Raw genomic sequence first — 15,087 nt, 5'->3', positions numbered from 1 at the left:
CTATCTAAGCACCACTGGTCCTTGTCCCCTGATTACCCCTTCCTGAGACCCCTGCCCCTAACTGCCCCTTGGGACCGCAGCCCCTATCTAAGCCTCCCTTCTCCTTGTCCCCAACTGCCCCCTCCTGAGACCCCACCCAACTTCCCCCCAGAACCCCTCTACCTGTCCCCTGATAAACCTCCTGGACTCCCATGCCTATCCAATTGCTGCCTGTCCCCTGACTGCCCCTCCGAACCTCTGCCCCATCCAACCCCCCCTGCTCCTTGTGCCTTGACTGCCCCCCGGAACCCCCTACCCCTTCTCCAACCCCCAAACCGCTTACTGTGCCACTCAAACTAGCGTATCTGGCTCCGTGCAGCTCCAGACAGTTGCTGCCATGCTCCCCCATGGAGCCCACAGCCCTCTCCCACCCCCAGCACCTGCCTTCCAGATTTGAACACCTCAAAATTCAGGAGTGCTCAAGCTCGGTTTGGGCAGCTTTTACTTCATTTCTCCCAAATCAGTTTCCCCTGCAAGGTGCCAACTGAAGGTGTTGGAGAACAGAGAGACCGGGTGGCCTCCTAATGCCTGGAAAAGAGACAAAGGCCAGAGGAGGGAGTGTCAGTGCCTGTGCGGATTTCTGGGAAGTGCACGGTGTGGAAGGGGATGCTGTGATGCTTTGGAACAACTCCATACAAAGCCAGTCAGGACTCTGGGGGAGCCTCCTCTCTCTGAGCATACTGTCTCCAGGGCAAGAAGCTTACACCTTCCTGGGTCTGACCTCGGAGCATTCAGCATGCCCTTCCACACCATGCACTTTCCACAGCGAGTCTGCCCAGGCGGGTCCTGGGGCAACCAGAGGGCCCTGCACCCCAACTCCGCAGTCAGATGTGACTCTCAGCCAGACAGTAAAACAGAAGGTTTATTAGATGATGGGAACACAGTTTAAACAGAGCTTGTAGGTACAGAAAACAGAACCCCTCTGTCAGGTCCATCTTGGGGGGTGGGGAGCCCAGAACCAAGTTCTGGGTCTCTCCCCATTTCCCCAGCCAGCTCCAAACTGACACCCCCTCCTCTGGCCTCTGTGTCTCTTCCGGACAAGGAGGCCACCTGATCTCTTTGTCCCCAACACCTTCAGTTGGCATCTTGCAGAGGAAACTGAGGCACCCACACAGTATTCAGAGAAAATATTAAGGACATTCCCACTTCATCACAACAGGTGCAACAAAATATAATACTGTATATTGAAGTAGGCAAGTGCTGCTTCTGACTTTCCACTTTTAATCGACCCTTGTAATCTTGTGGCACTGATGCATTGTAGCTTCATTTTATATCGGCTTACAGGGCGGGAGCAGGGGGGGCACCACCATTTTGGGCCCCACCAAAAATTATACAAACCTGCCGCCTATGGGACTGCATGAGCTCAGAAAACATGTCATCATGTGTGTTTTTTTTTTTTTTTGCCTTCTAATCTGTGATAACCTCAGGGATGGGGATGATAGGGGGAACATAGAAACATTCTATGCTCTGTGATTCTGGGGGGACTGCATGGTCACCTGTGCTGCTGAGTTCGCCACGCTGACCAAACAGGAAATGAAATTCAAAAGTTCCTGGGGCTTTTCCTGTGTACCTGGCTAGTGCATCAGAGTTCAAAGTATTGTCCAGAGCGGTGACAATGGAGCACTCTGGGATAGCTCCCAGAGGCTAATTCCATGGATTTGCATCTGCACTATCCCAAATTTGACCCAGCAAAATTGATTTTAGTGGTACTCCCCTCATGGGGAGGAGTACAGAAATCAATTTTAAGAGCCCTTTAGGTCAACAGAATGGGGTTGGTTGTGTGGACACATTCATTTTTAAATCGACCTAACCCCGTAGTGTAGACCAAGCCTCAGAATGCTTCACCTCAGCATGTGGATCCTGGATGGTTCTCAGGAATAAAGCCTTCCTGCTCTACAGATGTGCACTAGGTGGTGTTAAACATTAGAAAAACATCAGCCCACACGACTTACCTGCAGAAATGGAAGAGATTTGTCCATAGGTGCAATCATTGCCTCAGGCTGGAATCAGTTCCCCTTTCCATCATCCCAAATTGCCTGCTGGATCTGAAGACATCCAAGTTATCCATCAGTTCAGTCAAGGTACAGCTGGCTGCCGTACCAGCCTTTCATTCTCCGGTTGAGGGATTCTCCATTTTTGTTCACCCAGTATCATTCAGGTTTATTAATGGTGTGGTTTCTCTCCCCTTCCCCCACATTAGACACTTCACCCTTATCTTGGGACTTCAACCTGGTTCTCAACCATCTAGACGTCCATGAATGAATCATGCAAGTTTTGCCATTATAAGGTGTGAGTGGAAAAGTTATGAATTGTCTAAGTATGATGATCATGTTTATATGTATCATTTTTGTATTGTTATAAATACATGTGGTATATTTGAATATCAAACTTGTGCTGTGTTTCTGGGTGACACTCCCCAGAAAGATTGCCATCAGCACTATCCAGCCTGCTAACTGGCCCTTCAAGGGCAATCAGCTATACAATGAACCCATTGAGAAAAGGCATGGGGTACACCCATGAGTCAGCAGAACATGTAAGGACATAACTGTGGATAGGGGACTCCAACTGCTTTTCCATGCCCATGTGGTGTAAGCTTGTGTTTGGGACCAAGGATGTACAGACCACATGGCAAAGGATATAAAAGGCAGCAGCATCTTATCCATTTTGTCTTCAATCCTGCTTTTTACCTCTGGAGCAACTTCTCGACAAACAAACTTTGAACAAAGAACTGACAGACCCATCCACGCTTTGGATGTGTTCCAGAGGGACTCTACAAACCAGCAAACTCATTAATGCTGCTAAGAACCTGATACATGGACTCTGAAGTCTTATGTATGCATCTGATTGCTTTGACCATTTAACAACTCTCTTCTTGTTCTTTTCTAATAAACCTTTAGTTTCAGATACTAGAGGATTGGCTGGCAGCATGGTTAGCTGGCAGCCTTCAACTACCTGAAGGGGGCTTCCAAAGAGGATGGAACTTGGCTGTTCTGAGTGGTAGCAGATGACAGAACAAGGAGCAATGATCTCAAGTTGCAGTGGGGAAAGTCTAGCTTGGATATTAGGAAACACTATTTCACTAGGAGGGTGGTGAAGCACTGGAATGGGTTACCTAGGGAGGTGGTGGAATCTCCTTCCTTTGAGGTTTTTAAGGTCAGGCTTGACAAAGCCCTGGCTGGGATGATTTAGTTGGGGATTGGTCCTGCTTTGAGCAGGGGGTTGGACTAGATACCTCCTGAGGTCCCTTCCAACCCTGATATTCTATGATTCTAACAGAGGAGACTGGCTCAGGTTTAAGGGACAAACCTGTATATTAAGGACTTGCAATATCTAGTGGGGTGAGAAACTGCTTAATCTAGATGTTGCCCAGTCTAATAGGGTTGAGAATTTACAATGTGTGCTTATATTTTTTCTTCTGGTAACTAACTCTGACTTTTTGCGTATTGCTTAAAATCTATCTTTTCTAGTCAATAAATTTGTTTTGCTGTTTATCTTTACCAGTGAGTTTGCCTGAAGCATGTGGTAAATCTGCTCAGGTTTGCAAAGGCTGGTGTATATCCACTTTCCATTGATGAATCATAGAATCTCAGGGTTGGAAGGGACCTCAGGAGGTCATCTAGTCCAACCCCCTGCTCAAAGCAGGACCAAACTCAACTAAATCATCCCAGCCAGGGCTTTGTCAAGCCTGACCTTAAACACTTCTAAGGAAGGAGATTCCACCACCTCCCTAGGGAACCCAGTCCAGTTCTTCACCACCCTACTAGTGAAAAAGTTTTTCCTAATGTCCAACCTAAACCTCCCCCTCTGCAACTTGAGACCATTACTCCTTGTTCTGTCATCTTCTACCACTGAGAACAGTCTAGATCCATCCTCTTTGGAACCCCCTTTCAGGTAGTTGAAAGCAGCTATCAAATCCCCCCTCATTCTTCTCTTCTGCAGACTAAACAATCCCAGTTCCCTCAGCCTCTCTTCATAAGTCATGTGCTCCAGTCCCCTAATCATTTTTGTTGCCCTCCGCTGGACTCTCTCCAATTTATCCACATCCTTCTTGTAGTGTGGGGCCCAAAACTGGACACAGTACTCCAAATGAGGCCTTACCAGTGCTGAATAGAGGGGAATGATCACATCCCTCGATCTGCTAGAAATGCCCCTACTTATACAACCCAAAATGCCATTAGCCTTCTTGGCAACAAGGGCACACTGTTGACTCATATTCAGCTTTTCATCCACTGTAACCCCTAGGTCCTTTTCTGCAGAACTGCTGCCCAGCCATTCGGTCCCTAGTCTGTAGCAGTGCATGGGATTCTTCCGTCCTAAGTGCAGGACTCTGCACTTGTCCTTGTTGAACCTCATCATATTTCTTTTGGCCCAATCCTCTAATTTGTCTAGGTCCCTCTGTATCCTATCCCTACCCTCCAGCGTATCAACCACTCCTCCCAGTTTAGTGTCATCTGCAAACTTGCTAAGGGTGCAGTCCACACCATCCTCCAGATCGTTAATGAAGATATTGAATAAAACCGGCCCCAGCACCGACCCTTGGGGCACTCCACTTGATACCGGCTGCCAACTAGACATGAAGTGGAGAACCAATTAGTAAATTTGCATTGCTCGTCTTGAGCAGTGCAAGACAGCATATTCCTGAGGTACAGTGCTGGGGGGATTTGGCTGGTGCTTTTCTCTGTGTGATTCATGAGTGGCTCTGGGAGCATTCATGCAATCAATCTGGGTCGGAGGCTCCATATTCTGTTGTGCTGAGTGATCACAGTGCCTGGAGGGGTTTGCTGCTTGTCACTAGCAAAGCATTGTGAGAGAGACAGCCCAGGCTGGAGAGTTAAGGGGGCTCAGTGGTCCCACAGTCCCAGGCTGCACCCTGGGCATCCTCCGGGCATGAAAACACTTTTAGCCAAATTGCAGGCAACAACTACCTCTTTTATTAATCTACTCTCACTGTATTTTTTCTATACTGATCAAAACTGCTCATTCCCTGCGGTCTCTCTTCACCTTCCTGTTTTACAGATCTAGAAACTGGAGTGCCTGGCAATGCTTTCAGGCTCATCTAACAACTTCTAGATCCTTAATTTAATTTAATTACCAGCCCTTTCTATCACCATGCCTCTGTTTTATGAATAAATTATTGACTCCCTGCTCCCAGGACACAGGCTAGGAGCAGCACCTCTCCTCTGCAGTACTCACTACATTCTACACTCACGCTATGGTGCAGTTAAGAGCTCTGCCTGGAGCTAGAGGTCTGCTTGCAGTGCATGCCCAGGTACGAAATCTGGGCGGAGGGGAGACAGTCGGGCTCACAGCAGGGAGCTGCCAGCAGAACTGAGACTGTGCTCTGAGCACCACACACTGCCCCTCTTAAGTCGCTGGAAGTGCTCCTGGTAAGGACATGCACCACCAATCCAAGGATGATAGTGTGAACATGCACCTGCACAGTAATTACTGTGGTGGCTGTAAGATGACCTAATATAAGTAGACTTATGTTTCTAGCTGAGACATACCTAGTAGCTGCTATGGTTTCCCCTGTTCCCCAGAGTGAATGATGCCAAATGCTCTTTCATTCCAGCTACACACACCTGCATAAATATTAATGGGGGAGAGTGGTCAGGAACCAGAGTAAAGAACATAACTAGGCTCTTATATGCAAAGAATGGCCCCTGGAATTCTGTGGCAAGAGTAGTTAAAAATGTCTCTTTATTAATATACAAACCTAGTAATCTGTAAACCAACAAGGATGGAAATTATTAACTGAAACACAGCATGATATCAATACAGCATACAAAGTAGGTAATAACATGGCATAGGTGGAGAACAGCAAGCCACCTTTTCTTGTGCACTTGGGAACCGCCATTTAGGCCTCCCGGAACTGGCTCCAATTACTAAAGGGGTTTCTGTGTCTTCATAAATATGTTCTCATTCTAAATGCTGTAAGAGAGGAGAGGCTGCTGCTCTCCACAAAGGCAGACAATATAGTACAGTAACAACACATTTTTTCTACATCCCAAGAGTTCAAAGCAATTAAAAGCATAATTTGTACTCCTAGAAATGATCCATTTATATCCATCTGCTAAAACACATTCTCTTTGGAAGGGGAGAGGTGGTGGTTTGTAATGGCTGAGGAATCATGTTAACATAGCTGATTGTGGCTCTCTCCTGCATCAGATGCATCCATTACACAACATTCATAAGTGTAAGGCACTAGAAAATAGTGAGACTATAAATGTTTTCACAGCTTCAAATCTCCAATTCTTGTTCTGCAGGAGAAATGATGGCACATTTTTTAAAAACTTTAATTAAAAAGTTCACCTAGCCCTATAAACTTGGTTCGGGAGAGTGGGGGGAGTGCAGATGGTTATGAAGGGATGACATTCCGATGGACAAACAAATTTAAGGTGCCACTGAGAATGAAAATAAGAGTCACCCAAAGAAAGTGTGCCTAATTCTGTGTGCAGTTCTGAGGGTGGCAGTCTCTGCTCAGGAAAGAGCTGTCATGTTTTGTGCTGTACAAGGTGCAACTCTGGAGTTAAGCAGGGAAAGCAGAAGTGCTTGCACAGTACAGCTCCGTTCCCTGGAAAAACAGTGCATCAGTAACAGTGTGGGCTGCCAAGTTCAAGCAGCTGTAACCGAATGTTATCCAGAGCCTGAGGTAAAGATCAGGCAAAGAGGAAGAAGGCTGCTAACATAAATGATGAGCCAGGCCCTAATTAAACCCCAGAGAGCCCTGTCAAGGGAGTTTTAAAACATTTCACTCAGACTGTTATTTGGGCCAATCCATTAGCAGATCTGACAGCAGACACCACGTTCTGGAGGGAGAGGTGCCAGCGAAACATCACTAATGAATGCTATGAAACTGAGAAACCTGCATGCCTGGGAGCTAGTCTGTAGAGATCGATCCTCAGTGTCAGGAGTAAGTCTGCCTCCCTCACGTAGAGCTTGCATCATTGATCTTCTGAGAGAGTACCTGTGACCAGACCTCTATTCAACTTTCTCTGTAGCCATAACAGCAGCCAAGACAGCCAGTTTTAGACCCCAGAGAGATGAATCCGCATCGACACATGACCCTAACATAGTAGAATCGCACTCAGTAAAAGGTGTAAATGCAGCCATACCAGCGGAACAGAATCAGAGCTAGGTCCAGTCAAGGGGATCCAGTTGGCTCCCACCACACTTAAAAGATTTTGTAGCATAGAAGGGATCTTGACCAAGTCCTTAAGAGATGCAAGAGCCCGTGACTGTCCCTTCTAGGCTACATAACAGAACTGCGCCATAAGCATGTGGGGGCAGCTCCTGGATAACCACTGTATTTGTAACAGAGGTGGGTATCAAACATATACTTGGCAAGATCAGTTGTTTGTTGTCATTTGGTGAGGAAGCTGTTCATATACAACCATGCATACCTTTCTCTCCATAACCTTCATGATCTCCCTTGATGCACGTACCTTCTTAGGTGAATCATCTTAGACAGTAACTGTTATACCAGCAATATATAAATATTGCACACTTTATATTGCAACTCCAATGCAAGCCTACACATTAGTAATATAATAAAGTGAAGTATTTAAATATACAAGAGTCAAGAAATCCAGAAGTTACCTGCATAAACAAAGAGACTGGACAAAAGAGCAACAGGGTGATGTTCCTGTTGCTCTGAAAGCCTTAACTCCTGAATGCCCTGGCTTGGTGTGTAAACACTAAAGCCTACAGTAATGCAACATTCAGATGGAGAATTTCATTTTGCTTTCTAAAAGCCGGAAAGCAATGGGGCCCTGCTGTGAAGCACATTTTACACCAGCGGAGGCTCTTTTCTTTAAACAAAGGACCTTAATGACAGTTACACTGGTGTTTTTCTGTCCCCTTTAATTGCAGAATTCCACTCTTGAAGAAAAAAAAAAGTGTTACCTACTGACATTTGCTCAGAAATGGAAACCGTGCCTCTGACTAGGTGTTTCCCTACTGATTTAATTCCCACAGCACTTTTGTGCAAATTTCACCTCTGCAGCAAAGGAATGCACTCTGGGAACTTCCAATGCCTTCAGCGTTTACTCAACAGCCCCTGCTGGCACTTGTGCCTGCTCTGCAAGTACAGTACATGCAGTAACAAAACAAGCAATATGCACTGCCTGTATACAAACGTCTAATGTAAAGCATTAAGACATTTACAGATTTGTTAAGTATTCCTTCCTCAAACTCAACATGGATTGTGCTCATTGAGGACTATGAGCATACCAAGTTTTTAATGTTCAATTGTTTGAGCAAGTTTATTCTTTTTCTTTAAGTGTAAAAAATAAGATTTAATCTATTTCCTTAAACCAAACAGTTGAATTAATTTGACTTAAATGGCATTAGGTTTTCTCCCCTTAGAAACAGAGAGAGAGAGAGAGAGAGACACAGACAGACAGACAGACAGACATGCATGTGTGTGATGACTGAAGAGAGGTGAGAAGATCTGAAATCCCTTCCCAAACTTAGCCAAAATGTTTGCCTCCATAGGCACTATGATAAAAATTAGAAAAATAACCTGGGATGACCAAAATCTGAAAAAATATGAATATTTTTCTGTACCCACCAGGATATAAGCCTTTGTTTTAAAAATAAGCAAAACTTTTGCATTTGGAAGGAACTTTCCTTTTTCACCCCTAGATATTGGTTTGTTTTTGTAGGGCTTCTGAACTTTTTTAAAGAACACAACAAATGCGCGTTTGGAAAATTTATGAATGACAAAAAAGTAGGTCCAATACTGGGCTTACAGATGTTGATGTTACCTCTTTAGAATTAGGCACCGCTTGCATGAATTTGCCTTTTAATGAGACCGGTAATCCAAGCTCTGCATACGCAAGCAGTTCCATCACAACCTCTGATTTGGACTGACTTCCTTCTAGTAAAAGGAGAGGCAATGGAGAGAAGTTTATGGTGGAAAGTGAATGTCTGCATTAGTCATTATTATTCAGTGGGCATCTAGTACCGCAAATCTGCATGGAGCCTCACAGAAAACAGACATGCTCCCTAGGCCGAGAGACCTCATCAACTATTAAGATGAACTCTGGAAATCACAACAGGTTGGGGAGGGAGGAATGAACAAGGGTGAAATGTCGAGAGTGAATCTTGGAAAATCAGAATGTTACATCTGAGAACAGAGTAGGGAAAATAAAAAACACATGGTGGATGGAAAACCAGCTGAGATAGCTGGAGTGAAAGCAGGGATCTGAATGCAGAGGGATGCTGTGTGCCACTGACAAAGGAAAGTCACTGCAGACATGCAGGGTGTGGGCAGCATGAGAAACAGCATGAAGGAAGGATTGGGAGGAGGCAAAGGGAGGATTAAAAAAAGAGAGAGGGCAGAGGGCAGGATGGGGTGCAGGTAGGGGCAGAGTCGTGTAGCATCTTGAAGCTGAGGAGTTTGAACTTGATGCAGAAAGACCAATAAAGGGATGTGGGGTGGACTTGGTTGGAGTTTAGGAAAGGAAGCACTGTGGATAGATTGAAAAGGAGTAGGCGCTTACAGTAGTCACAGAGAACAAGGCATGAACCAGGATTTTGGCAGTGCAGGGAGGAATGAAGATGCGTCACAAAGGGAAAAGCAACTGGACTTGGTGACAATTTGGATGAGAGAACAGCAGGAAAACAGAGCAATCAAAGATAGTAGAGGCTGTGAGCTGGGGTGGGTGGGAGGAGAGTGTTATGTGAAAAGGGGGGAAGGGAGATGGAAAAGGAGAGGTAAAGAGCAGACTTAGTCATGTTAAGTTTGAGGAGATGGCTAGACATCCTGGAGGAGGTACTGGGCAGAGGTAGATTGAGAGTCATCAGCACTGAAGTGATGCAATAGACCATGGTATAGCCAATGAGCTCAGCCAAAGAGGAGAGTGATAGAGAAGAGAGAGAGGATCAGGGTCCTGGGGTGAAGAGGGTTCCCAAAGGAAATCCTGAAAGAGCAGCCAGCTTTGCAGAGCACCAAGGGACAGCCCCAGAAATCTAGGGATGGAAGTATCTCCAGAAGTGTGATCCACAGCTGTATGTGTTATGGGGAGGGGAAGAGGGGGAGAATGAATATGAAGAAGGTACCCTTCATTTTTTTCCAGTCTTGTGGTGTCAAGGAGGACTGAAAATGCCAACTTCATCAGACAGCACTGGAACTGTGTGTTACAACATCTCCGAAGCTCAGATTCTCATTGCTTTTTAATGAGGAGTTGTTTTCAGTCTTACTTTTCATCAAAGCCAAGATGGCAGCTTCCAAACTTGTTATTTTTTTCTCCCTTATGCACTTTATTCTTTGTAATTAGATACAATAGGTAGAATCTTTACATCGCAGTCCCCCTTTCAAGGTATGAAAGCATTATGGAAAAGGTAGAAGCTCCTCGCATGACCCCGGTGCCTAGTACGGTATTTCACAATCCATCATGTGACTGTCCGCTGGCAAGCACTCAAGTTGCCAAAGTCAAAGTATTCGTCAGCAGCACAAAGGGAAAAAAAATCTACCAAGGAAAAGGCTAGACTTCAAAGAGTACAGGCACAGAGGCTAACACTTAGCCATCCCAGCAGGAAGAGACAGACATGGATGAAATAACACCATACCTGTGTGGCACCATTACCATATGTGGGTACTTCAGGGTTAAATAGACCTGGACAGAAAGGGAGCTATTAACTCTGCAAAAGGGCAAAGGTCACGCATGCTACGCAGACAAGTTTATCTTCCTAGGTATGGACCACTTTGGGATTGGGAAGCTATTTTAAAAAATGCTCTTCTTCAGGGATTCCTTATTGCTGTGAGACTAATAGATGGTGGATTTTTTTGTGCTCCTGACCAATTGTGGTATTTAGAAGTTCCACACTATAACACTCCTCCTAAGAAAGTGAAGAGTGTCCTGGTCCAATTCAAACTCAGATAGTTATACTCAGTCTACCCACAATTCTCCACTGTGGTATAAAAGATTTTTCACTTTCCCTCCTAAACTGTTATGTAGCACTGACTGTGTAAAGTGACTGATGCGTTCCACTGCAGAAGTGCCCTGGTGCTATATAGTAAGGGGAGGCTGAGAAGTTTTCTTTAACCTTGCCGGGTACTAAGTAATAACCTCCTTCTGTGGGTCATCAGCCAGGTCTCTATATAACAAAGACACAGCAATGAGCCAGATAATGCAAGACAGGTCAGGATGATCAGTACTTTGTAGGAGACCTCCAAGGAGAACCACGTGTGCTGCAGAAAGCTGTATTAGTGGATTTACTAGGTGGCGTTCTTCTGAATCAGTACTGAACAAATGCCCCAGCTTGGGAGATGTAAACGTTATGGAGTGGCTGTAAAACAAAGACCCTGCTCACTTTATCATGACAGACCTTATAGCACATTTAGTTAAAACTGGGGTGCTAGCCCTGGTACGCTGGCCAAATTCCAATTCAGGTGATAACACTGCTAGAGTAATTTTAGCTAAACAGTATTAACCAGTACAATATTCCCTCCACAAGCAAACTATTATGCCCAGTACTGCTTCTGTGTCCTGTCAAATGGCTGTGATGTTCCACCCCAACTGTGGTTGCATTTCAAGTCATGAGGGAAGTCATTCATGTGAATAAGCTTGAAAGTCACTTTGGGATCCTGAAGGAGACGACATTATTATTATTATTCTTTTAGAATAGTATTAACTGCCATTTACAAAGGAAGCCATATTCAGCACAGAGGGCCACTGCAGGAAGAAAACAGCCATCCACAGCAAGTGTATCCATGTCCTACACCACAATGCAGACCCCACTCCGTGTTGCCTCCTGCCTGCCAACAGAGACCCTGCCAAGAAGTGCTGTCATTTGAGTCCCCAATTCCTTCTCTAGTCCATGCCCTTTCCAGTGCTCCACTCCCAAAAGCTGTGAAAACTGCACAGCTCTTTACCATTTGGGAAGCCTCCTCTGGCAACCAGTTCTTTACAATTAAAATGTGTCAGTCTCCCACCTTCCCTGCTCTTCCTACCCCCAGCAGCAGCAGTAAAAAGCCAGCTTCCAGTGTATGGGAGGCAAGGTCTGGGACATTACCACTTCTACACTAGCAGGACAAAAACTTGATGGAAGCCAGGAAAGGAGAAAAACTTCAAAGGACAGGAATCCAAGCCAGGTCTTGAGTAGTGCTGTACTCAAATGTAACATTACTGACGCTCACCCAATGACAGGAAAAGTGAGTGCCAAAGCAAAGTAAAATTCTGGCTCAAAGACAAACAATTCAGCTAGCTCAGTGATCACAGACATCAATCTCAAATGGTGCTACTTCCTAGACAGAAAGATGCTGGCTTTGGTGGAAGGGCTGCTGAGAACCACAGAGTGGAGGAACCAGAAGAGAGAGCGTGTGTGTGTGGTGGGTGGGTTTATTGGAGATGTTTTAATGGATAATTTTAAATAAGGGACGAGAAAATGCATTACTATGATCTAGCTGACAATGGGAGGAAGAAGAATTTAAGAAACAAATCCATAGGATATAATTTAGCATTCTTCATCTACTTTCTTTCTCATTCCATTATAACTATTTGTCATCAGTGCAGAGCTGTCAGCTTCAGAGTGGGTGCATCCCCGCTCTGTAGTCTGGAGTGTCTGTGTGAGTTTCTGCATGACGACTGTGCAGAGAAATTCTGCTGAGGCAAGACAATTCAAAGATCCTTACTCACTTTCTCTTCTAACCGCAGGGTCCTGCATAGTGAATCAACTACCTTCAACCAGGTAATATTGTGACGGGGAAGACAGAAATGCAACAGATCTGATGAGAAGGGCAGGAAACATGCTATGGGCCAATGGGCACCCTTACCAGGAGCATAGTGTTTTGCCTCTGCAGCACTCAGAGCACCATAGGTTCAAGGAACCAAACTGGGACCTCAACTCTAATCTCCAAGTGGCCAGCAGCATGTTACTCCAAGGCTGCTGGTTGAAAATGCAAGACTCCATCCCTTCCGCGGCTCTAGTTTCCCAAACACAATCCTCACAGCCAACTCTAATGCTTGGTGTGTAAGGCAGACAAGTGTGCTTGCTCAAACACACGAAGCAAAACAAAGGAGAAATGAGGAGAATCCACGGAGAATCCACTTTGCAGCTGAAACAAAAGCAGCATTGCAATAGTGCCATAAGTAACCAAGAGTCTAGTGTCTCGGTTCTTGTTGGAGACAGACATTTTCACTGAGAATAAAAATACAAAGTTCTGTCCCCTTGTAGGAGTGAAGCACACATGTTGATCTTCATTTACTCAGAGAAAGCCATTCCCTTTCAGTGACCCAACACAGAAGAGGAAACTTATCAGCGCTATTTTGTCAGTTGCACAGCCTCACGATCAAGCCTCTTAGACTCACACCCTGGAAGGGAAAAAGAGGAGGGCAGCGATGGCCTGAAACCCAACAAAACCTGCCCGTTTGCCGCTGGTCACACAACGTTGTTGTTGCGTCTTGTGTGGTGCCAGTGAGGTAGCGATTGTTCTATTGCTCTGTGCATCAATGCACTGACCCCTCTGAATTGTGGACTGGAGGATCTCAGAGGAACTGGCTTGCAAGAAGGAACCTCTTAAGCTGGCCCGGTGTGCACCCTATGGTAGGTCTGGTCTCTCCATTGCAACCAGCAGGTGAGGTTACACCAAAGGGTTTAGCCAGGGGACAGGAAAACAGAGCTACAGGCCAGCAAACACCTACTGTTCTAGGCTGTAGGGAGCAGGGGAATGGGAGGGGTACAGTCCTCAAGACTTCACTTGCACCCCTCTCAACAGCCATTGGGGTACAGCCTAGGGTTTCTGGAGGTGCTTGCTCTCATATGGACTTTCGGACGTACACTCAACACCATGCTGCTGCCACGGGGGAAGTGAGATGTGGGAACATGGCATGGGAAGGCATAAGGGGGCGAGAGAGAGAGACTGGATGAGGGGGTGGAAGGGTTTGAAAAATTATTTCTACAATGTACAAAATGTCACACACCCAATAAGTTTAAAAATGAAAAGAGCAGGGGGAAGAGGAAGTGGAACCGTATGGGCTGAAGAATGAGGGAGATTGTGGGGAAGGAGAGGAGGATGGTGACAGAGACTCCAGTTATGGAGAAGGGGTGGGGCCAGGTGGCTCTACTTCCCATGGTAGCCACTCAATTCCATCTCGTCCTTGCGGCGACGCTGTGTGAAGAGGGAGCTGAATGGGTAGAGCTTGGCCTTAGCCTGGAAGCGCTGCCCAGCAATGTCAATCTCATACTCGCCCCGGTTAATGAAGTCGGGTGTCACCACCAACGCCTCCCTGGTTTCCTCGTCCAAGTTCTGCACAAAGCCCAGGCAGACATGGCGCTCCAGGGTGTAGCTGTAAGCACTGCTGGTGGTCTTGCCCACGTAGTGGCCATTGCGGTAAATGGGCTCCCCCCACCAGGGCCAGAGATCAAGGTCTGTGTCATGATCCTCCAGAATGAACATGGTGAAGCGCTTGCACACACCGTCCTGCTTCTGCTGCATCAGTGCATCCCGGCCTATGAAATCAGTCCCCTGGAGAGAGAAGGAAAGGCCAGCTGATGAAGGGCATGTGATCTGTGCCAGACTCAGCTGCTGGATTTTAAGCGATAGCTGCTTAGTGATACAACGTCAGCCTAGGGCCATGCAGCATGGAAACACTACCCACTGAAACTGGTCCCTTCCCAGCTGCAAAGAAACAGGCGCTGGTGAGTCACTCACGTGTTTTGCCTTCCCTCGTTTTCAGCTGCTGAACTACATTAAAAAGGCATAAAAAAAAATACAAAAACATAGCAGGTGCAGTTAAATTCATTCCAGGTTTACCAGTATTACTGATTCCAGCAGGCTCTCCCATTTTATTATGTATAAATTGTTGGAACTGGTAATACCTCTAAAAGCAGAATGAACGCCCACTGCATTTTCTTAGCATTACATTCAATGTAAACAATTACTATAGTTGCTGCAAAGATGTGATCTGGTCACAGATAGGCGGGGACAGTGTGCACACAGTCAGCAATAGGAAGGCATGCAACCTCTATTAACATGTGGTCCAATGCTAATGTTATGGGAAAAAATGGAGGACTGCTGCCTTCCAGTTCTCTCCACCTAGA

At 45.9% G+C, this 15,087-nt stretch overlaps 1 protein-coding gene across 13 annotated transcripts in view; it reads right to left on the bottom strand.

Moving 5' to 3' along the window:
• Positions 1 to 5,708: 5,708 nt before the first annotated feature.
• The window catches only part of PDPR (pyruvate dehydrogenase phosphatase regulatory subunit), a 69,617-nt gene continuing 60,238 nt past the window's right edge, over positions 5,709 to 15,087 (bottom strand). For 11 of the 13 annotated variants that reach the window (XM_039503119.1, XM_039503120.1, XM_039503124.1 and 8 more), the window contains 2 exons: positions 14,236 to 14,512; positions 5,709 to 8,920 (listed from right to left, as the gene is read on the bottom strand). In XM_039503119.1, the coding sequence (XP_039359053.1) occupies positions 8,754 to 8,920; positions 14,236 to 14,512 (444 nt within the window). In that variant the 3' untranslated portion in view covers positions 5,709 to 8,753. Of the gene's footprint in view, positions 14,513 to 15,087 lie in introns of all 13 variants that reach the window. The other 2 variants (XM_039503129.1, XM_039503128.1) reach the window with 1 other exon arrangement.

Source organism: Mauremys reevesii, linkage group 16 (genome assembly GCF_016161935.1).
Source record: "Mauremys reevesii isolate NIE-2019 linkage group 16, ASM1616193v1, whole genome shotgun sequence".
Taxonomy (NCBI): Eukaryota; Metazoa; Chordata; order Testudines; family Geoemydidae; genus Mauremys; species Mauremys reevesii.
The sequence above is the reverse complement of the archived record's forward strand: the minus strand, read 5'-3'. Positions and strand labels throughout refer to the sequence as shown.